At 38.4% G+C, this 23,785-nt stretch overlaps 1 protein-coding gene across 1 annotated transcript in view; it reads right to left on the reverse strand.

Moving 5' to 3' along the window:
• Positions 1–8,706: 8,706 nt before the first annotated feature.
• The window catches only part of scaf8 (SR-related CTD associated factor 8), a 29,183-nt gene continuing 14,104 nt past the window's right edge, over positions 8,707–23,785 (reverse strand). Inside the window, exons 3-20 of the mRNA XM_023352486.1 lie at positions 19,302–19,346; positions 18,785–18,946; positions 18,358–18,514; positions 18,146–18,273; positions 17,468–17,644; positions 17,306–17,385; positions 17,108–17,219; positions 16,411–16,542; positions 16,213–16,322; positions 15,469–15,662; positions 15,284–15,384; positions 14,650–14,763; positions 14,310–14,466; positions 13,893–14,023; positions 12,724–12,865; positions 12,593–12,640; positions 12,283–12,483; positions 8,707–11,903 (exon numbers count right to left, since the gene is read on the reverse strand). Of these exons, the coding sequence (XP_023208254.1) occupies positions 10,066–11,903; positions 12,283–12,483; positions 12,593–12,640; positions 12,724–12,865; positions 13,893–14,023; positions 14,310–14,466; positions 14,650–14,763; positions 15,284–15,384; positions 15,469–15,662; positions 16,213–16,322; positions 16,411–16,542; positions 17,108–17,219; positions 17,306–17,385; positions 17,468–17,644; positions 18,146–18,273; positions 18,358–18,514; positions 18,785–18,946; positions 19,302–19,346 (4,029 nt within the window). The 3' untranslated portion in view covers positions 8,707–10,065. The remainder of the gene's footprint in view (positions 11,904–12,282; positions 12,484–12,592; positions 12,641–12,723; positions 12,866–13,892; positions 14,024–14,309; positions 14,467–14,649; positions 14,764–15,283; positions 15,385–15,468; positions 15,663–16,212; positions 16,323–16,410; positions 16,543–17,107; positions 17,220–17,305; positions 17,386–17,467; positions 17,645–18,145; positions 18,274–18,357; positions 18,515–18,784; positions 18,947–19,301; positions 19,347–23,785) is intronic.

Below are 23,785 nucleotides of genomic sequence, written 5' to 3' on the forward strand. Positions count from 1 at the left end.
GAACTTTAATAGATTATGTTTGGATTTTATTTGATAGATCAACACAAAATAGTTGATAACTGTAAGGCGGAAAGAAAATTATACCTGGAGATTGTGGTGAGCATTTGTATTCAGCTCCTCTGTTTCAGCCTGTTTTTATCCTTTTGGGGTGTGTCTACTATAGCTTTGATATACTTGTCCACATTTAGAAAAATAGCTGAAACTGACTGAATTAATTTTCTGTAAATATGCATTTTTAAATCTTGTTAAATTCTTTTACCTGGTGACAGAATCTGTGCGCCGGGTGATCGTGTTTACACAACATTTTGCATGAGCAGGGTCATGATCTGGATAGCCTGTTCAAAATGACTGATCCCCACATCAACCATGTGACTAATATAAACATATTTATTTGGGTCAAGAGCTGAAAGTCAATACATTAGCAGAATATGATAAGTTCCAGGCTGTGTATGAGAATTCCCCAGCTATTTATAGTGTAAAATTACACTGGCACCAGTAGACGAACCAGTGAACTCAGGTCGCTCTGACAGGTTGTCTCCGCCATCAAAATGTTTGCTTTTATTTTGAGAGGTAATTTCCGCCCATCGCATATTGCCATCACTGTTTTTCCAGGTTGATCCGCAAGCTCATGTTAATAAGTCCACCCACATTTAGATCAGCACTTTAACTAGGCTATTCTTGCTCATGAGTATGCTTTAATCTAAACTATTCCAATTTACTTCTGGCTATGCGTTTATTTTGTCCTGCTGGAAAGTGAACCCCAGTCTCAAGTCTCCTGCCGCCTCTAACGGGTTTTCCAACCCTGCATTTTTTCCCCAGCCATCTTCCCATCAGCTTCTAGGTTCCTGCTATAGAAAAGCATTCCCACAGCATGATGCTACCACCCTGTTTCAGCACAGCTATGGTGATTTTATTGTGTTGGGCAGTCCTCTTCATATAGGCCAAAAATGTGAGTGTTCGTCTCATATTTCTTCTTCCACATGTTGCTGTGTACATGTGTACGGATTGTAGCAATCTGTTGTTCAAAGCTTGGGTTGATGTTTTGTAACCTGACCCTGCCTTAAATTTCTCCACAACTTTATCCCTGGCTGACCTGATATCTTCATTGGTCTAGATGATGCTTGTAGAACTGCTTGTAGAAGTAGATGTGTGATGTTCAGGTGTAGGTGTTCAATTAAAGGTCTGGATACATATATACACCCACTAATGAGATTTTTAATCATAAAAACATTAATAAAATCATGAATAATTTGTTTTAGTTCATGGCCGTTTACTACTTTGTGTTTATTTACCTCAGAAAATCTCAATAAAATATGATAAAATTTGTGGTTGTCATGAAGTGTTGTAGGGATATGAATACTTTGCAAGTAAATCTTTAATAATCTTTAAAGGACCAAGCTTTCTTTCTGCTTTTAGGTTTTAAAATTAAGAAAAATGTAAAACTTTTACAAAAAGGGGATGATACATGCAATGTGTTGTTGATATTTGTTGAAAGTGTTGTAAAAAGATTAAAGTTTCCAAACTATTGACGAGAAAATGAGATTAAAAAGAATAATCACTGGTACTTTTAGTATAATTTTGTTCTGGAAATTCTATGCAAATATTTCACCCAAAAAATAGAATAAACACCTGTTAAAATAGATATTTTTAGCTGTATGCTTATACACATTAGGTTTTTGGTTCTTTAGCATTTTTAGTCAAAGTCCTTAAGAGTCATCGTAAAAGGTCCAAAGACCCATTTGTAGTTCCAGATCGGAAGGTTGCATACACTTGGTGTAAATTTACATTCCTTTAATATACTGTGTACATTGCAGTATGGTGCGCACGTTTCTTACCAGTAGATCAATAGTTCAGTTCGGTTCATTAAAAGGTTAACAAAGCCATCAGATTCAGCTTCTAGACAACAAAAATGCTTATAAAAGCAATATAATATGGTAAATGATACTTCTGTATCAGTGGTGTACGCATGGAAAATAAACCAGGATGTACTGTTCTAATTGAAAAAAGGCTCGATTATCAGAAGGATTTCACTCAGAGTTGTTGCATGAACTACAAACAGGGAAATCGTTTGATAATAACAAAGAACAGTCAGCATTTAATATAGCAAAGTAAACACAGTAAAAGCGCTGCCTTCTGTCTCATAATGAACCCCACCGAAACCTCTGCATCATGTTTTTTAAATAAAAGTGTAGCACGTTATGGTTTCATTTTGGAAATCAAAACTTAAGCGAGTAATAAATGTTGCTGGGTGTAAACCCTGAGAACTTCTGAGCGTTTGGAACTATACAAACTACCAACCTGCCCCTAAATTCCCAGCCACTTTAGTTGCCATGTGACAACAAATGTGACCTGCCTTTACCCTCTAAATCAATTTGCAAGTCCATGCTGGACTTGTTATGAGACTAAGTCTGCAGTCTGATTGGGGAACTTTGGACTCCTCCCTGTCTGGAAGAGTCTGCTGGCCGTGATAACAGAGAGCCAGGCAGGCAAAGGGAAAGTTACTCACATTCCCGTAGTGTTGAGTAATTACTGTGGAGGCCGAGTGTGAGCTGAGATACGGGATTCCTTCTCTGCATAACTAGGTGGACAGAAGATGGATGTCTTGGCTTTTTTTTTTCTCCTAGCACTGACTCCATCTTTTGCATTCATGAATGTGTGCTCATGGTCACAGAACACAGTCACTCTGTTTCTGTCCATTTAGAATAGACTTTCATTGTCTGAGTGTCTGGTTTTATCCAGGTGGCTTTGGGAGGCCGAATCAATAGCTTTAATCAATTAGGAATGCAGCAAGTGAGAAACTGCAAAAATGAGCCAAATCTCAAATTCAAAGAACTGGGCTCCATTTATCATGCTTCGCTGATATTGATCCAAAAGAGGTGTGGAGAGAAGGATCTGATGGAATACATTTAATTTAAGAAAGGTGACTCCAGAAGCGTTGTGACTGGATTTTCTCTGCTCCGACTTTAATCTCATTGTTGTTACAAAAGATGTCCTGTATAGATATGTTTTGGGTTTGCAGTGGTAAAAGAGGAGAAAAACAGAAGGCAGGAGAGGTGAGCACTGCAGATTTTGCTCCGGTGTACGCTCTTGTTATGCAGAATGGTGCTACAGTGCCACACTGACCTCCAATGGTCAGACACGGTAGTGACACTGAAGGTATCACAGCAGCAGGTGTATGACACCTCTACTCTGTAATAGAACTAATTACTGAAAAATGTTCTCCTTCACAATAAATCAGGCCTTAATGTTGACTAGAACATTTTATGAGTCGCCTTGGTCGCTCAGCAATCCCTCTAATTGACTTCCTTACAGATGGGAACCTTTCCACATCTGACCCACAGCTTAAGCCACACATTAATACTCCCACAGGGTAAAGAGGCAGCAGAGTATTGGTATTTTGAGGCCTTTATCATTTAGGTGCTCATGCAGGGGCAACCCCTACACAAAGGTAAGGTCTGCTTTGGTATTTTTTCTTTGGATTTCTCTACCATTTAAACCCACCAGCTACTTTTTTTGGGGTACACCGAACTAGTACCAGATTGGATTCTGTTTGGCTTTTAGAGTTACCTTAATTCTTCATGGCATAGATATGAAAATGTCAGAAACCTTCCACTGAAGCATCAAGCTCATTGTCCTGTTCATGAAACCAGACTGAGATGTTGTAGACTGTATAACAAAGCATTATTTTGCAGGAAGTAGTCACTGGAAGATGGGTACAATACACAGGGAGGCTGTGATGTTTGAATAACTTGATTTTTACTAAGGAACCAAGCATGTGCAAAGTGAAAGTCTGTCACGCCATTACACTGCCTCAATAAGCCTGAACTATTTATACAAGGCTGGATGGAGTTACGACTTCTTGTAGTTTATACCGTATTCTGACCCTAGCGTCTGACTCATTGGACCAGGAAAACGTTTTCCTAGTAGATACTGGAGGCCAGCTGTAGCTTCAGTTTCCAATCTTTAGCTGACAAGAGTGGTAATATTCAATGTAATATTATTGTGCTAAAGCTCTCCTGGTTCAAGGTGTTTAACCATAGAAGGTACTCCACATACCTTGGTTATAATGAGTGATTGCTTAAGTTACTGCTGTCTTTCTATCATCAAGAAACCATTCTCCTCTGAACCATTACATCATCATCATCATCATCCACACAAGTACTGCTCAATGGATATTTTCTTCTTTTTTGGGACCATCTCTGTAAAGACGTTTTTGCATTCAAAATCCCAGTAGCTCATCGGTTTCTGAAATATTCAGACCAACATGTCTGGCACCAACAACCACACCATGTTTGAATCCTACCAGAGCCCCTGTTCTCCTCATCGGTTTGAACTTCACCGCATGTGGGCTTAAATGCATTGAGTTACTGCTATGTAATTGGCTGATGTAGTGTCTGAGATTTTTAAAAAGCCTCCTAGTAAGTTAATAAAAGTGGTCAGGGAGTGTATATTGAGAGTAAACATATTGAAGCATGAGCAGTATGTACACATATTTAGAAAATCCACGTTGATTTTCTAAAATCCACGTGCGTGTTGGATTTTAGAAAAGACTCAAATGAGAGAAAACTCAAAGCAGAAGTTTACTTTAATCCACTAATCATACTAAATGTATTTAATTTATGAAAACAACACCAGATTGTCCTTTTCCCACCTAGCTACTGGAAGAGCTTTAGAATTAATATTTAGTGTATAGTAGGATGTGTGCGCAGCGACCAGCTCGTGTGTGTACATGTCAGTTTGGAGGCAGATAAAAGTGGATTCAAAGGCTGAGCCAGTCAAACCTCTCAGTCCGGAGGTCACTGGGATGCTGGTCTTGGCTGACTGTCTGGGTTTTTGGGAAAACAGGTGTGCACTTCATAGTTATAAACGGAATAATTAAAGACACGCAACTGGATTCTTTCTGCCTGTCTCCACTCCCACTCAGGTTTTGTGGATTTTTAGTTCAGATATAGTAAATTAAATGGATGTAATTTTAGTTTTGTTTAGTGTAGGGTCAAACGGAGGACAGAACTTGATGAGACTCATCTTGAATTGATTTTAGTAGAAATAGTGCATGTAGCAGAAGACATCATTGTGGTTAGTTTAGAATGTGAGATTATAGTTCACATGAATCCTACTGCTTGTGTTTTCTGATGCTGGCCAGGGCAAGAGTGAGCACAATGTAGCCTGTCCCGACGTGCTGAGTAAGCACTTGCTCCAGCTGTAGCAGAAGGGAGGAAGGAGTCAGTATCTACTCCCTGCCCCCTTATATTACCTGGTTTCTTCTTTTGTTTTGCAGAGCTAAGCACCAGGTGGTATTTTTAAATATACACACACTGCATGAAGGTCAACGTGTAACTTACATAGAATTAGCTAATGCTACGGTTGCGTAAATCAAATAATATACACATTTCTTGCTAGGTGCTAAATGTAATGCATTGCTCTGTGTTGACAGTAGTTTATCCAGTATTTCAGACTTAATGGGGCCTCATCTTTAAATGCTTTAAAAGCCAAAGCAATAGTTTTACAGTAAAAATTACTTTAAAAGGGAACAGGGCAGATTGAGTCATATTTTTACTTAAGAATTTTCCAAACAAGCCTTGATTAAATTCTTTTCTAACTCTTGATAAGTAAACATCTTTCCAGAATCACTGGATGGTAAAGAAAAGACATGGAGATTATTCAGTCCTGTAATTCTCTGCTGCAACTCTTGGACCATCAGTCATGATCTGGATCTTTTTATTGGACATGATGTTTCTACAACGTCTTCAGCATCAGTCAGGAGATTTTTAACTTTGAGTGAAAAGATCACTATTTCATTGTGTCATGGATGTTAAAAGGAAGATGGTTGAAAGAAGTCATTGCTCAGAAGATGGACAGAAAGTGCCAGGTTGACAAGTTTATATGCTGATATGGAAGGAGAGAAGCCTGAACATTTGGTCTTCACAGAATTTATTAACCTTTCAATCCCATTTGGATCTTCGTTATGCAACCATCTGAACAGCAGTGATGAGGCACGCCCCTTTATAGACACTCCAGAAAGATCATAAGAATAATAATATTATGGTAATGTTTTATTAATGTATTTTTTGCAGCAAAAGTATTTATTTTTGATTTAATAAATAAAAAGACTTACAATTAGGTAGAACTCAAAATATATGTACTGTCTTATTCATTATTGTGAATTATGATGATTATGTCACATACTTGATAAGACCTTAAAATGCTAACGGATTATGCAGGTTCTGGATCCTTACTGAATAGACCTCATTTAAGTTCTGAATTAGTATTTTGTTATTGTGCATTCAGTTTTGTATTCCAAAGAGACATGCTTACAATAATTTTTTTTATTTTTACCCCTCCAGGGGGTCTTTTTTTTTGTGGGCTCTAGTATCCCTTATACGACAGTAGGCTGACAGGAAACTGGGAAGTAGAGGGGGGAAGACATGCGGCAAATATCGTCGGGTCCGGGAGTCGAACCCACAACGGCCGCGTCGAGGACTCAAGGTCTCCAAATATGGGTCGCGCTAACCACTACGCCACCACGGCACGCCTGCTTACAATAATTTTGCAATCATGGGTTTTTGCTATTGTAATGAGATACATGTGTGCATTTTGTGATTCATGGTGTTGGGTGCTGCGTGTCCCCAGCAGAAACGCGTTATATTTGTGGAGTGCATCTATAACTGGGTGTGCCTCACTGCTGTTCACATGTTTAATGTGAAGAAAATCCAATAGGATATAAAAATGAGCAAATGTTGCAAAGCTCAAGTGTGCAGGAGTCTCTCCTTCCATGTTAAAACAGCAAAGTATGAAATAATGTAATAAACAGTTATTATATTCCTGCTTAATTACTGATTAAATGAATAGTGGTTAGTGAATAGCGAATACTGGATAAGTGCTTATTTTGTTGATCCTCTAAAGCGGCGTTTCCCAATTCCGGTCCTCAGGCCTCCCTGCCCTGCATGTTTTAGGTGTTTCCCTTCTGCTACACACCTGGATTGAATATATGGGTGATCAACAGGTTTCTGCAGCACTTGATGGTCATGCAATCATTTGAATCAGCTGCTCTGGAATAGAGGCACATCTAAAACATGCAGAGCAGGGAGGCCTGAGGACCGGAATTGGGAAACGCTGCTCTAAAGATTAGACATTGGGCAGAGTAAGATTCTGCAGGTATGACAACCCAGAGTAAAAAAATCTTTGGTTATTTATGCTGTTAAAAAAAGTCAAGCTAATTTTAACCATTGATCCTTTTTAACCAGTGGGTAAACTATAAATCATTAATATAAAAATGTTATAACATTTTTGTTAGGATTCTGATGGAAAGAAAAGGCACAGGTAAGTATGTTTGATAGTGTTCTTACTACAACCTATTTTATAAACTCATAACTGATTTATCAATCACCTCTTTCAGTAAGATACTTTCAAATATAAAAACACAAATTTTATTCTATGTCAGTTATAAATTGTGAAATTTCTTCTTTTAGGTCAATGTCTACTAAATTAACAATTTTATTTATAAATTTTACAGATGTACAGGTCAGATGTAACACATGTAGAATAAGCACCTGCTTTATTTATGTTTTTCAGTAAACATGCTTATTGTACTTGACATTTGCTGTCTGTAGATCTGCTTTTTAAAGAGTAATGCAGGGAATCTAACAAGGTAATATTACTTGTTTTAATTGTAATTTTTACTTGCTGTTGTTGCAGAGCACCCCACAAATAATATGAGTAAAGAGCAGCACACCTTTAGTGTCTGTACGCCATGACTTTCCAACCAGCCAGCCTTATTTCTTGCAAACAGAATCGACAGGAGTGAGTGGTAGTAAAAAAGGTTTCTACATGTTTGTTTGAAAATTTCATACTTGTCCTGACTTGAATTTATAGATTCTTGTGGTACGTTTTAATAATACTCTGGAAATTTGAGAACAAACCATTTCTCTTCTTGGATTTTATTATCTGGATGTTACAGAAATCACTAAACATGATACTGAGCTAGCTTTTGATTCGCTAATGTGGTATAAGGACATTTTATTTTATTTTTTTGGCGCCTGAGCCAGCTTGGATCCACTTTGTTTCAAAAATCCATTAGATCTGGATTTATTAAATTTGTAACATATTTTTTTTACACTAAACAGAAAAAAAAGTGACAAAACATAATCACAATATATAGCCATATTTTATTGCACATCTATGTTTTTTGTGATTATGTGTTTTTTTCTTTTACTATATGTTGCCATTCTCTCTTGTAAGAGATTTTTTTATCTCAATGTGACAAACCTGGTTAAAGGTTATTATTTTGATGGTTACTGTGTTGTTTTTATCAAATAAATCATTTGAGCTGACTTGTTGCTGAAATGTGCTATGCACATAAACTTGACTTATGTGTAGCTTGAAGTGCAGTTGACAATTTCTTTCCCTGTTTTATTCTTTTCATCACAATTCTTTTTAAGCAAATGAGTAGAAAAAAGCATATACAAGTTAAAATTAACAATTGAACTTGATCTTTATTTTTAAATAACTTTTAATATATGTGCAAATAAATGTAAATTTAGAAACTTAAGAATATTTATAACATGTACCTAACTAGATGAACCATGCTAGATATTATTTCTATTTAATAGAAGAGTTTTTAATTATTTATTAAGTGTTGTGCATGAAATGATTCATCCGATCAGCTTTAACTGGAAGATATGACAATAACAGGATTAACAAATCTGATGCACCTTCAACTTTTATTTAACATCACAACTCCTGTAGTAGACATTTGGTTTTAGAGGAACAGCAGACTATAGATTTCCGGTATTATGCGTCAACAGAAAACCACTACAAGTATGAAATGAAGAGAGAAAAGAGGGTTAAAAACATGGCTACAGGAGGCCTGCATGCACAGGTGAGTGTTGTACAAGCTGTGCAGCTACCATTCAATTGACAGGTAAGTCAGTTCTGTGCTGGTGGCGTTCTTTTCAGAGAGCCCTCTGAAACCGAGTTGCATACACTGTCTGGTGTATGTCACACAGAGGCGTTGGGTAGCATTGTGAACTACAAATCCATTCAAAAAGGCACAAAGCCATCATCAACAGTCACCCAGCGAAAGCTTAGGTAAACATACAGGCTGAGATGATCAGAAACTAAAATCTAAACGTTCCACTGTTGCATCCAACAAAGTGTACTGTGGATGGATGGTATAGCAGCAACTTGAGATCATCAAATCGACTGACGTCACACCATATAGTGTGTATGAGTCTGAAAAGCAGAGCAGTCTTATTTTTCCACTGGACCTGGGTCAGAAACAGTGCTAAAGCATGTGTTTTAGACAGAAAGAGCAGGTTTATTTCAAACTAGAAAAATATGCACCCCCACATCAGAATATCGCTCTGTTTATTTGCTTTTTTCTCCACACTACTGCGTGATTTATCTGATGTCAATGAATTATTTGAAACAAATTACAGATCGTTCTCAAATTTAGGAAGTAAAACATATTTTTAAAATTCAAAGTAAAAATCATTATTTTCCTCAAATAAAAGCGGTTTGATTTTATGTAGGCAATTTCTTCTGCTAAGACATAGTAATCTTCATAAAACAACATAAAAGCATTTGTTTTAAATCTTTGCAGCATCCATTTGACATTTGAGGAGACAGATTGGGCGAGCAGCTGCTGTTTTCAAGTATCTCATATTCTGCAGTCAATCCATTGTTGAACAACCGGGATTTCCCACTGTCTTCCATAGGAAGGTCAAAGCTAAATTTCCCAATATACAAGTGAAACATTTTGGCAGGCAACTGAATAAAACTTACCAAGCTTATATTAGTTAAAAATGGTGGTGTGGTTTTACAACTGAAAAAAAGGAATAAGGAAATAAAATACAAACAAAATCTATCAATAAATCACCTGATAAGCCATCTATATTTAGTACACCGGTATTTGTCAGGGATAAAATCTTTTGTCGTTGCTTATCAGACAACAACTGGTGTGAGTCAATATTCGTCATGTCCCGTGCTGTGGTAGTAGTTTTCTGACATGAGTACAGAGAAGAAGAGACAACTTTACAAAATGATCTTTTACCTACTGAGTGATGATTATGTCCCCTCAGTGTCTGTGACAGTGTCTACCACTGGCTGACTGGGAGCGTCCTCCTGGGGCTCACTCTGTTCATTGTTTAGGTCCTTAGGAGACGACATTTTCTCCTGCCGCAGCTCCGGTTCGCTTTGAAGCTGCAAAGAATGACAGGCGGGGCTCGAAGTGGACTCAGGGGAGGACTCTGGTGTGAGCTCGGCCATACTGACACTGTGCTGACCCGGTCCGTTAAGCCACAGGGGTTCAGGAATGGGGGCTCTCTCTAGTGCCCCTTTCTCATCCTCCTGTGGCTCCTCCTGCTTCTCTGCAGTGTGACGGCCATCTTGTTGGGTGTGGTTGGCGTGAGAGAAGCCTAGAGGTGAGTCATGGAGTGACCTCTCGCCGTCTGGGAAGGCAGTGGTCTCTAGGGTTGCTTCGGCAACGGGCTGAGGTGGTGATTTCATTTGTGGAGGGGTGTCTGGGTGGGATGGCTCAGACTGAGAGGGGGGTTCGGTTGATGTGCTCGGAGTCTGGCCGTCAGAAGAGCGACGGGGTGACCCAGCAGAGGGGGGGGACTTCGCCTCAGGCGTTGCAGCAGGAACTTGGGCTTCCTCCTTTGTTTCAGAAACAGGTGGGGGGTTCAGTGATGGGGGTGGAGACCTAATCTGAAGCTGAAAGGGCGGCTGACTCAGGAGAGGAGGTTTGGCCTGACCATGAGACTGGAAAACTGATGCTACCTGGGGGTTTAACTTAAGAGGAGCAAGAAGTTTCCCTTGATTAAGCGCCATGTTGGGATTAATGGGAGGAGTGGGAAGAAGCGGCGTAGGTAGTGGGAGGATAGGCGTCCAGCCTCCACGCTCTTTCTCCTTCTCATGGTCTCTGTCGCGGTCAGACTCCCTGGGGCGGTCTCGGCCTCGGTCCCTGTCCCGGTCTCTGTCACGCTCCCTTTCCCGTTCTCTCTCGCGGTGGTGCCGATTACCATTCACGTCTCTCCTGAAGTCAAAATCTCGTTCATCTCGGTCTCTTTGCCTCTCCCATGGACGTCTTCGATCATCTAGGTCTTTATGATGTTCACTGTTGAAAGGAGGTGTGGGTCCACCTCCTCTGTTCCAGGGCTGTGGCCCCCCAACAGGCCCAGCATTTACACCTGTTGGTCCCCCTGTAACGCCAGGTCGGTTATCAAAGCGGTTGGGGAAGTTTGGACCGGGTGGAGGCCGCTCATCCTGAAAACCTTTTGGACCACCTGGGGGCTGCGGTCCTCCTCGCATGCTGTCTCGCTCATCAAAGTCCCCTTTGCCTTGGTTCCAGCGGCTATCAGGAGTGAATCCTGCCAGAGCCTGCAGACGCCCCACTAAGCTGGACCTTGGTGGCTGAGTTCCAGGGGTCTGAAGCAACGGAGGTCTCCCTCCTCCTGGAACTCCCCCGCCACCTCCAAGTGGCTCCCTATGCTCTGGCGGAGGGGTCGGCAGAAGGCCTGTGCTGGGCTTTTCCATCGGAGGGAAGCGGTAGTCTTGATCTTTGCCCTCATCCGCTCCAGAGGACTCATCTTCTGTTTTAGAGACACTTTCATTGGAGAGGTTGGGAGCTCTGTTGAATGGGTCCATCTGAGGGAAAGGCGCCCTGGGACGAGCATGAAGGGAATTGTCAAGGAGGCCGGATGCTTGTTGAGGGGGTCCCTGCTGCATGATCAGGGGGAAACGGGCAGCTGCTCCAGGTTGAAGGAGGTTGGGTCGTACGTCTAGCGGCAACAAGCCGGGCATTCGTGGAGCACTCAGACCCGTCTGATGTAGTGGATGGGGTAGTGAAGCCGAGGGGTGCATTCCAAGGAGACCCATTCCACTGCGGACTGCATTCTGCATGCCTGTGAACAAAAACAAGTTGTAGGCAGAAATGTTAAGTCTTCAGAGTCAATTATTAAAATCTTCAGATGAACTGATCAGACTTTTCCTGCCCTGTTCTGGTTTACTTTCAGGTGTGACCTTGCATTTTCTTTTCCTCAGCTATTAAATCAACACATGAGTTGCTTTTAATAGAAGAGCTTGTACCAAAGTATGTGGTTATTGGATGATGCATTTCCCTGATTGAATGGTCAGATGCATTTAATTAAATCAAAATTTTCAGCATTTAATATTTCAATCAAAGGCAATAAAAATACGCCCTCTTTGATCGGCACATCTCTAGTACAGAATAGAAAAATTACAAACATAGACGTTTCTAGAACAACAACAAAACTACCTCACCTTGTAGTGTGAGCTCTGCAGCAGCATCCATGCCTTCTGCAGATGGTGGAATTTTATCGTTGTTGGCCTGCTGAGTTTGGACTCCCACAGGGTTAAAAACACCGGCTCCTGGGATGGCCGATGGCAAGAAGCTCCCAGGAATGGTGCTAGTTGGAGGCATCACAGCATCTTGGTTGGAGGCCACTGACGGCTGCACTAGAGCTACAAAAGGTAGAGAGAAAAAAAGAAAAGAAAAAAACATTTCAAAATGTAAAAAAACACTATAAATCATTATGAATGGCTAAGAAAAAATGTAAGGAAAACGACTCACATGTGGTAACAGAGGCTATTCCTGCTGTATGTGGTGCCTGCATAAACCCTTGAACAAAGAAGAGAAAAAATTCAGTGTAAGCAAATAGATTTTTGGAAGTCAGATTTTAATTATAAATTTGTGTTGATTACCTGGTGGAGGCTGAGAGGCATTGAAGCCTGGTCTTAAAAATGGTGGTGGCGGTCCGTAGCCTGGTGGAGGTATGCCCATTGTGACAGGAAACGTAGGAGGCACCAAACCCATGGCACCAGGAACTGCTTGGGCCACTGGCAGCTAAATTTAAGTTGAGATGAAAATCATTAATTAACAGAAGAGCTAGATTTCAGATTATATATTTTGACATACGCACAAAAAAATCAACAAAAGAAAAAAACAGGATAAGTTTGAATATTCATACTCAAAATTTTCTCACATTACAACTACAAACTTTGATGTATTTTATCAGATTTATATTTCATGCTGAGGATTCTGTGTTGTTGTATAGTATTAGTTTCCTCTATTTGCTGCTTTGTAAAGAAAAAAAGTGACATCTTTGTTTTTTCCTAACTAGAGAAACATTTTTTGCATATTTGCTGTGTTCTGCATGGCTTGTAGAAAACGTTAAATAGGAGATTCAATGACACTTAATACGCAAAGGTTTTCTCCTTGTATTTCTTCCATAAGGGTGAGATTTATGGAGCAGAATAAAATATTTTTTTTCATCATTAACCTCTTGGTAACTTCTATGAGGAATCCTCTACTTTGTCCAGCTTAGTAAGTTTAGGTGGAAAGCCAAATTGTCAAAGGCTTGCTATTGTTCGAAGCTATGACAGATTTCAAAAACTTAAAATGTTGTTTTGCGAGCTACACTTGTTTTAAACTTTCTCCATAGCCTTATTTCTGATTTGTCTGCCGTGTTCCTTGATCTTCATGATGATGTTTATTGACTAATGTTCTCTTAACAAACCTCTGAGGTCTTCAGAGAGCACTTTTCCACCCAGACTGATTTACTACTCTAGTTACTTATCAGGAGAATTCTGAACTGGTTTATTTGGATTTTATTTATTCAGATGAAATGAGGCTAAATGCATAACACACTTTTCAGATTTCTAATTGTATGGCAAGAAGGATTTTGGTCAGATGATCAGATAAAATATCATCAAAATACACTAAAGTTTGTTTTTGCAAATATTTGAAGAGGTGAAATAAGAAAACATGAAGGGTTCTGGATGCTTCTGTAAGGCACTGCAAATCTTTATCATTTAGTTTCCACTCCTGTACAATTATGCTATATTGGCCTTGCAGACAAAGCTCCTCTCACCTGTACAGGCATCATAGTGACCTGCTGGTTGTAGGTCTCGGATTGGGTATTAGATACCACTGTGGCCTCAGTGCTAACCGCCTGGCTTGCAATTTCCTTGGCTGGTTCAGAAGTCTTGGTTGTTTCCCACTCTGCAGTCACAGACAAAAACAAAGTAATTAAAGATTAAAATTCAAGTATTCAATGTGTTTTAGAAGACATTCTATCCGTAATGAAAAACACTTTTTAAAGAAACTAGGGATGATTATTGCAGTAGTTTTACAGGTGACCAGGGTATAAAACAAAATTCCTAGTTTAATAAAATTCCAGATATTTCCTGTCAGGGTGGTTGTGACTTTCAACTACTTCCACTTGAATAAGAACTGCAAGTGAATCAATAAATCAGGTTTCTGGATCAATTAAACAAGATGTTTTTACCATCATTGACAGTTTCTTGATCAATAATCCCCCCTTCAGCAAAGTCGTCCAGGTCATCCAATTTGACCTTCTCCCATGGTATGTAGGTGACACCCAGGTCTGCATCCCAAAACTGCTTGTACTCTTGTTTTACACCTTTGTTCAGAGCCCAAGCAATCTGACAGACAAGGACGCAGAAAGATCAAAACAACCTTTTGAAAACAATTTTCTTCCAGCATGAAAGGATGCACCTATATGAAGGTATGCTGTCACCACTAGAGGTCAACAGTGAGATTAAATTAGATGAAAACATTAAAAGGATTGAGTTTACAACAAATCAAATTATAAAGGAAATGGGAACCTTGATGATCTTGGAGCCGATTTTAAAGGAGCCAGTGCTGAGCTTCTGAAGGGCGCGGTATGCATCCTGTCTATGAACCATACATATGTAGGCGCAGCCTCTGGGTGGGATCATCTGCAGACACACATTATGTTACATGCATTGCTTTACACTTGTAAAAGATCCTTGTGGTTTACACTTAAGACCTACATAAATTACAAGAAATAAGTTAGAAAAGCTAACTTAATTATTTAATGACAAAATAAGAATGTGCATTTGTAGTGCTGTCAAATTGTAAAGTAATCCCTAAATTCTTCAGACAGGAGAATTTGTCTACAACAAACCTAATAAAAGAATACGCATTTCTCAAAAAAGCAAAATAAAAAATAATTTAAGACTTTCAGGGGATATATTTAAATTCAAGACTTAGAACTTATATACAGAAACCCTGTGTATTAGACATGAAGTAAAAATCTGAACAAATAAACACACCACAGAATACCGACAGACTTGTGTGACTTTTGGGAAAAATAACAGATGTGTTAAAGCAAAAAACAACTGTTAGACCATTAAGAGCCGTTTTACTGGACAAATTTCAGACATCAAAGAACCGACTGACAATTACATTAGAGGGGCAACCAGGGCATCTACTTACGTTGATGGACTCAATCTGGCCAAACTCTTCGAACAGATTGGTGAGGTCTTGCTGAGTGGCCTTTTTATCCACCTGGCCCACCCACAGTGTAGTGCTGCACACTAGGCACAAAGTGAAAAACAACAACATAAGGTAAGAAATACAATTACAGAGTTCACCACCAACCCAAAGTCGCTTATATTTACCACTAAGAGTCTTGGATCGTATGGGGGGTAATCCTTTCTTCTGCCGTTCCTTCTCTCGTTCCCGTGCTCGTCTTTCACTGGAGTAAGAACGTGACGACTTCCTCTTGCGATCTCTGGAGCGGGAGCGCGATCGCTTGCGATGTTTCCGTTTCCGTGAACCAGAGCGGGACCTGGATCTTCTACGTTTGGGAGATCTAGGGCAAGGCGAAACAAAAATACTTGAAAATGATCTCGGAGCGGAACCTACACCACTCATCAACTATTGGAAACACCTATCATATAAAATTTGATTAATGCTTGACAAAATATTATTTTATTTCCATTTTTAAATTCTAGAAAAAAAGAAAAAAATTAAACATATCCAAAAGAGAATGGAAACCTTTTCTTGAATGAAACTGTTCATATTTATGATTTGCATGACTAAGAAAAAAAAAACAGGATGCAGCTTAAAACCTACAAATCATTCTGTGTGCCATTAGTGTCACTATCCAGGACGGTTGACTGAAATTGCATGTAGGGCTTCTAAAGTAACTTTATTTCAAAGTTCCAGACTTAATTTTATATATTTTTTGCCAGTTTTTCAATCACTGATATTTCAATACAAGACATTTGTCTTGTCAAATGTTTCGTCTCGCCAAAGGGACCATACACGACTCAGGAACCACAAGTTGCAGACCCCTGCTCTAGCCTTTGAACAAGAAGAAAAAGCACAAGTACAGCAGGCTGAATAAAAAACTGGCTTACCTAGAGCGTGACCTTGAGCGTGTCCGAGAACGTGTGCTTAAGGTCTTCTTCTCCTCTGCTTCAAAGATCTCCTCCTCCATTCCCTCGGGGCCCTCATCTAGATCCATGTCCTTGGGAAGTCAGCAATTTTTTTACGATTGAAGTAGCAAGCATAATTCGCCATAGCTCAACAGTTCAGGTTGCTGTTAAACCAAATACCTGCTGTTGGTTGTCTATGGAGTCGTCCATTTTATTCTCTGGCTCAGGAAGCTGTGGCTGAGCGCTGCTCTGAGCAGTTGCCACCGAGTTTTCCTGCCCAAAGATGGAATCCTGCCCTTCTATGTTCATTGCCTAGAGGAAGCAACAGCAATAGTTACACACAACTTTCTAATAAAATAGTTAACAGAAATTAACAATTTTTCTGCACTTGTCCTAGACAAGTGCATCTTAAATTAGAATGATATTGAAACATTTATTTCAGTAAACCTTAGTTCACAAACATTGAAGTTTATCTTTCAATTTTTTTTCTTTTCTGTCACAAATGTTTCAAATCAAACTAATTTCAGTATTAGACAAAGACAACCAGATTAAATATAAAATGCGGTTTTCAAATGATGACTAGATTTGTTAAGAGAAACAAGCCCATCCAAACCAACCTGACATTATCTGACAAAGTAATCAGGCCTTACTTGTCTCAGTTATTTTTCATTATTCAACAGTAAGTCAAAGACTGGACAAAAATTTGCCAACAAAAATTTTTTAATTTTGGTGATCCCCAGGACTTCAGAGTGATGAAACAAAAGTATAATTCAGCCTTTTGCATCAATGAAATAAGTAAACTTTTACATTATGTTTTCATTTACTTAAATGCACTTATACGAAGGAATAAAGAATCCTCTTTCTGACTGTGATTTACCTTTTGCTGGTGCTCTAGCAGCTGCTTCTGAAACTGCTCCAGGTTTTGTTGTTGGAGTTGCTCAGCCAGTTGATGAAAGAGTGAGCTGTTAATAGGCTCAGACACCATGGGCCTGGAAATGATCAGAAGCTTCATTTAATACATAGACCTAACATGCAACTGAATGAAAATCAAAAGAATAAAGCACTCTGAACTTACAGCTGAGAAGATGAGGAATCCTTTTTAGATTCCTCACTGCGTTCTGAATCGTTTCCAAAGTCAAAAGGACCCAACAGTTTCTGTAACAAAATCCAGTAATCGCATTAGCAACACTTGGCAAACTCAAAAGAAGACAGCAATAGTTGCTGACTGCAGCTTTACTTTATTAAAAGAGGAGACCCTTTGCTCCAGGGGGTTGAGGCTGTTGGCTGTAGCGGCAGCAGTGAGCTGAGCTGTCAAAGCTTGTAATTGGACCACCAGGCCAGCATCCAAGGCCTGCAGCAGGGAAGGCTGGGGCTTCTGCTGCTGCATCTGCAGACTCTGGACCAGTTGCTGAAGCTGTGGCATAATGCACAGAACATGACACGTTGCATTAACTGCAACTTGTAAAATGCAAATCTATATACATTTGAGCATAATGCCGTTATATGCCACTTTCTTCTATGCCCTCTCTTACTTTAAGAAAGATATATTTTTTATCACTAAAGGAAGAGAGGAAATAATGAAATATAATCAACTTCTATATTTTTCTGACCTTTCTGTGCAATTTTAAAATACCATGGTTGATATTGCTCCAATAGTCTAGCTTTAATATGGACTGTGAAAACTGGACGGATGGATTTTGGTGGGCAAACACCAATAAATGAATGGAAAACTTTTAGACAATAGAGTAAGAAATCAATTCTGGAGGCACAAATATTTGTATTCTAATTTGTTTTCCCACAATTATCCAGAGCAGAGATACACTTGAGTCAAACGGCACACTTTTACAGACAACGGCAGTCCACTGCTGCACAAAAAGCAATTTACAGTTGAAACAAATAGTCTATATCCACTCACCTGTTGTCCCTGGGGACTCTGCAGGATTTGAGCAACGGCAGCAACAGTATCTGTGTTTGTGATCTGGGAGGCCCAGTCTGGCAGACCTTGGACTATATTTGCTGGAGTGGCGGGCGTAGCTGGGGTGCCTGAAAAGACAGAGAAGGGTAAACACTGGTGTCAGAAGTTATCTGATGTGTGTTTTTACGCTACCTGCATGTGCTTTTACTTACCAGGTGTAGTGTTATTGATCGGCACAGTGCTGCTGGGCAGGACAGGCGTCGTACTGGGAGGGGGAATTCCTGCAGCCATGTCCAACAAAGGCTGTATGATGTCACTCTTGAAGACAGCATTCTTCTGCCACAGATTCAGGACTCGCACTATCTTACTCTGGAAAAAAAGGTAGATGACAGCGACATAACAGTACAGTGAGTAAAGCTTCAACTCAAACAAAACAGGATTATACTTTCTGTCCTTGAGGGTTTGTTCCATTTTAAAATTAAACCAGACCAATTGAATTGGAATTAAATAAACAGCAGAGACCTGTTTTTTAAATTCCAATTTAACATGTAACATGAAGTTCAATCACATCACTACAAACCAGAGAAATGGAAGGGCAACAAAGCTAAACAACCGGAAAACTATAAAAAATCTTCTGACCTTGTCATCTGGAGGGCAGCGATAAAGGTGTTGGAACGTTGTGATAATGTTCTTGCTGAACCGTGGAGCAAAAACATCCTTCTCTGTCCCAAACTGGTGGCGGGATTGTCTGACTATGGAGTCGATGACATACAGCCCAGGGACTTTGTATTCTGCCTTGCACTGTGAGAAAAACACAAATTCACATTAAAATAGAGATTTCTATGAATTCTCTGTCAGCTGATAATTCAGGAACACAAACTGAGACCAATTTAAAAACACTAATTACAAATATGAAGAAAACATAAATGTTCTATACACTTTCTGCAGATGGTTAAGATTAAAAAGAAAATATGCCCCCTGTTTCAAAGTAGAATGCAACTGCTGTTTACTAAAAAAAACATGATTTTGAATTATTCCATCCAAAGTTACTTCATAAATTAATACAATTCTTCATAAAGAAATAAAAAAAAATCTTTACAAAGATGTCTACATTTGCAAATATAACAGACAGATCCTAATTAAAAATTTAACTTACCTTCTGAATGAACTTCTCTACACTCTGGACAACATGCTTGTAGAACTGAAAGAAAAAAGAAAATATTTTCAATGAATTTAACAGCTCTATTTGCAGCCACAGCAACCTAAGGCCGGAGGGGGATGCAGAAGCTCAGCCTGATGAAAATCTGAGAAATGAACAAAAAAATAAACTGCATTTTATTTAGGAAAAAATATGTTGAACATTAACTAATCAATGAAGTCATTGTAACTGATTATTTATTTGGAGAGTTCCCTATTACCTAGCATGCATGAGTGTATCAAGAAGGAACCTAGAAACATATGCAAACTCCAAACGGCAAAATGCCCAAAAGTTGAACCGGAAACTTCTGAGATTGAGCCACAATATTTGACATGATCAGTCATGTCAAAAAGGGTTGCTTAATGCAAGAAAAATAATGCACTAGGATTATCATTGCTGATTATTGTCCATAATACATTAGTTGATGCAAATCCACAGATTTCTCACTCTCTCAAAGAGCTACCAGCACTCTGAACTGGAGTATATTGGTCATTGAGTCAAATGTGGGAATCTATTGCAGGGAGCCGCCACCAAACAGGCTGAGTTTATTATTGCCAGCCAACAAATATACTATTCATAAACTATTGCACACATGGTTATTGGAATGGCAATATATTTTAAAGAGAAGGTGCAGCTCCACTGTGAAAGAATATCATTTATAAAAAGCAAAACGGACCAAACAGATAAACTCAATTCTTTGTGGGTTGCGAAATGAGCTTGTGTCTTTTTTGAGACAAATCCAATAAAAAGACAAAAGAACAGAAAACAGTTTGTACCACCATGTGATGAACATTGGTTCTGTTCTGCTCTATTAGATAATCTGATAAACACATAATTGCAAAAAAATTAAGCTGCAGTTTGTAAAACAACAAAAAAATGTCACAATCCAAGACCATTTTTAGATTATGATTAACATTCAAACACATGAATTACAAAAAAATATGAAACATTTCAAGCATTAAGCATCTCACAGATGTCTATCATCTGAAAATGAAAAACAAACTGCACAATCTCAAAAATATCAATAAATGCCCATTCACCTAAACTGAAGTGTCAGATATAGAGAGCATTAATCAGAGAAGCCATAATGTACATAAAAAGAAAAGGCAGCTGACAAGAGACTAAACTTTAGAAGAAGCTGTAGAGATCCACAGCTTACATGGGAGAATTTTTGACAGGACATCTATTTGTCGTGCAGTTCAAAAATCTGGCCCTTACAGAAGAGCTGCAAGGAGAAATCCGGTGTAGAAAGAAAACCATAATAAATCCAGCTTAAGAGTTTGTTGCAAACCAGGCAGAAAACACACCAAACATGTGGAAGCTGTGATGGCCAAGTGAGACCAAAATGTAACTTTCTGCCCGACATGCAAAATGGTATGAGCAGCAGAAACAAACACTGCTCATCACACTGAAAACACTGACAAAACATGGTACTGGCAGAATCATGCTATGGGGGATGATTCTCTTTGATAAGGATGGGGAAACCAGAAAAAGAAGAAGACATCAATGAATGAATATCCACAATTAAGGAACAGCACAGGGATAATTCTGACCTATAATTAAACACACAATGTGTTTAATAATTTTTTATTAATTTAATGAGGTTCATGCTTAATATCAATCAACTACTTGTGACACCTTCTTTGACATAGTATTTTGTTTGTGTAATTAGATAAATCAGGCTATTTATTTAAAAGGGGTCAAGGAATCTTTTATCCACAGGTCTGCAAAGATTTTTACATCAACATGAATTGTTTAGTTTTAGTTTTATTCACTGCAGCAACTAACATAAAGATTGAAAAATGATTAAACTTATGTCAATGAAATCTGATGAATTCACATCAGAACACGTCTGTGTCTGTACATGCTGAATATGTAAGTAATACATCTGGATATACAGTCAGTTAAAGCAGGTTTCTTCCAAATCTCAATTCCTACAGAAACACAATCACTAACAGGAAGCTTAGTCCCAGCTTTAGCCATTACACCAACTGTTACAGTAACATGGAGTTACCATGAATGTTGTATCACATTATGGGTGCCAGTGATATCTACCACTCTCAATTTCTCCATTTTACACTTAATAACGTCACTGAAGTGTATACTCAAAACTTTTACTCCGTGTATCATCTTAGTACTGATGATTAATGCCAGCTGTCAGAGCTTCCAATTGTAAATCTTGCTATCAGCCTGTAGATGGAGCCATAGTGAAACTGAAGAACTGAAGTAAATCGGATGATTAAAATGTCCAGTAAACTCAGTTTTCAAAAAGTAAGACATTTTTACCAAAATCTTAATGTTAAATATTTCAATATCGCTCCAAAACACCGCAACAACCAGTAAAATTACTAAATCTTTTTAATTTTCTACATCTGAGGACTCCTCCTGTTCAGACAAGGTCCAGAGAAGGATTTGAATAAAAAAAAATTCTATACCTAGTCTTTAATTTGTGTCTATTTCTATACCCACTGAGAGAACGATTTTTCTCTAAAAGTCAAAGTCAGACTTTGCATAAATGTTACACCCTTATCTTCTACATTAAACACACAAAATAGAATTAAATATCCTTCCCAGGGTGTCAAATATCAATAAAAAACTGGCATGTCATGGCATATCTCACTATTTTTCATTTTTGTTAAAGAAAATGATCAAATACCTGGATGACTATCAATTTGTGATGGTTTTAAAAACAGGTTGAGGAGCAGATTCAAAAGGATTGTAGTCCTTTACCCTTAATTAGACTAAGAGTACATTCACACCAGCTCAGTTTAGTTTGCTTTAATCAAACTCTGATTTGTTTGTCTAGAAAGTCCAGTTTGTTTGGGAAGGTGTGAACGCACAATTGAACTCTGGTGTGGTTCGAATGCATGTGTGAATGCCATACAAGAGATCGCTCCAAAAGCGGTAACCGGACTACAATGCAGTACATTCTGGTTAAATACAACCAAAACAAACATGCGAGTCTAGCACTTGAGTGAAAAGTGACTTGCAGTCTTCTACTAACAACAAAAGCGAAATCTTACAACCATTAAAATCTGACGTCATTCTATTTTACTTTATATTTCATCATAAAAAAAACAACTATTCTGTTACTATGAAACATAATTATTCAGTTTTATTAAAACTGCTTTAATGCCATTCCTTTCTTTACTAGCCATTAAACAGAACTGTTGTGAGCATGTAAATATAAAATTTGAAAGCCTGTCATGGACCAATCCTCCTAAATCGGCTCACATTTCTGTCTAATTGTCAACACATCATCTTCCTGTCTGGATCAGCATTTCATAAATAATCACAAGAATGTTGTCACCAAATTGAACTTTGATTTTCAACACTCAACAAAATGGAGCAGCAGTAATATTAAAAAGTGGCCAAATACTAAAAAAGCAATCTACAGGGTTTTGCCACATTTCCGAAAATTTAGGACCAACACCTATCTACGATCATTATGATTTAAACTTAAGATCTCTATAAATTGCAAATAATTATTCAATAAATTATTTTCTTTACTTTATAAGTTAGATGTCAGGCACAACTTTGTTAACTTGTTTTTCAGCTGAGGCCTTTGACTCCAGTTAATGTGATCAGTAAAAAGTTTGTATCCCCTTGTCCTCAAACTAAAAACCCATTTTGAACAATAACTTGACAAGTTTAATATAACAATTTGTTAAACAAACTAACATTTATTTCAAACATTTCATGTTCATAAAAAATGGTGCAAAAGGTGCCAGCTCCTGCTCCAAATGAAAACTCACAAAACAGCAGGTATTCTTAATAAAGGTCTATTATTATTTTCCATCACATGATATAAAAAAATTTCTACCACAGCAGAAGGAAACATTCCAAATTTTCGCTTTAATAGGGATACTAAAACAAAATCTTACTGTGTATGCATATAAAAGCGATGGTGGCCGGTTTTAATATCTTTTCTAATATTCTTAAAGGCTTTAAATTAAATATTCTGAAAAGAGTGTAGCCCTCAGAGAATCTGGTTTTTCATTTCATTGTAATTGGTTGTTGGTACAAAAAAAGTCATTTCATAATATTTTTTGATTTAAGACTTGCATAACAATTCAGAGCTTAGAAATAATCTTTTAAAAGTCATTCAACAGGCTTTTATAAAATCCTTCATGCTGGCCGTGGGAGTAAGCTGCTGTAATACTTGGCAAACTGCACTTTTTAATTTCATTCATTAAGACAGACTGGACTCTAGTGGGTAAAGGGACTGATTCAAAAAAAACATTTCATTGGTTGGATCAGAGGTCCAGAAAAAGTAATTACTGGCAGGTTTTCTGCAAGTTGGAAGTGGGTTAAATTTAAGAAACCATAAAGATCTATTTAAAACAATTGTAATGTATGTTGTAAATTCTCTGCATTTATTGCATACTTCCATAAATGCAGTTTCCAGTGATGAAACAACTGGTAGTACATAATGTAAGATA

The sequence above is a fragment of the Xiphophorus maculatus genome, chromosome 19 (assembly GCF_002775205.1).
Source record: "Xiphophorus maculatus strain JP 163 A chromosome 19, X_maculatus-5.0-male, whole genome shotgun sequence".
In the NCBI taxonomy this organism is placed as follows: domain Eukaryota; kingdom Metazoa; phylum Chordata; class Actinopteri; order Cyprinodontiformes; family Poeciliidae; genus Xiphophorus; species Xiphophorus maculatus.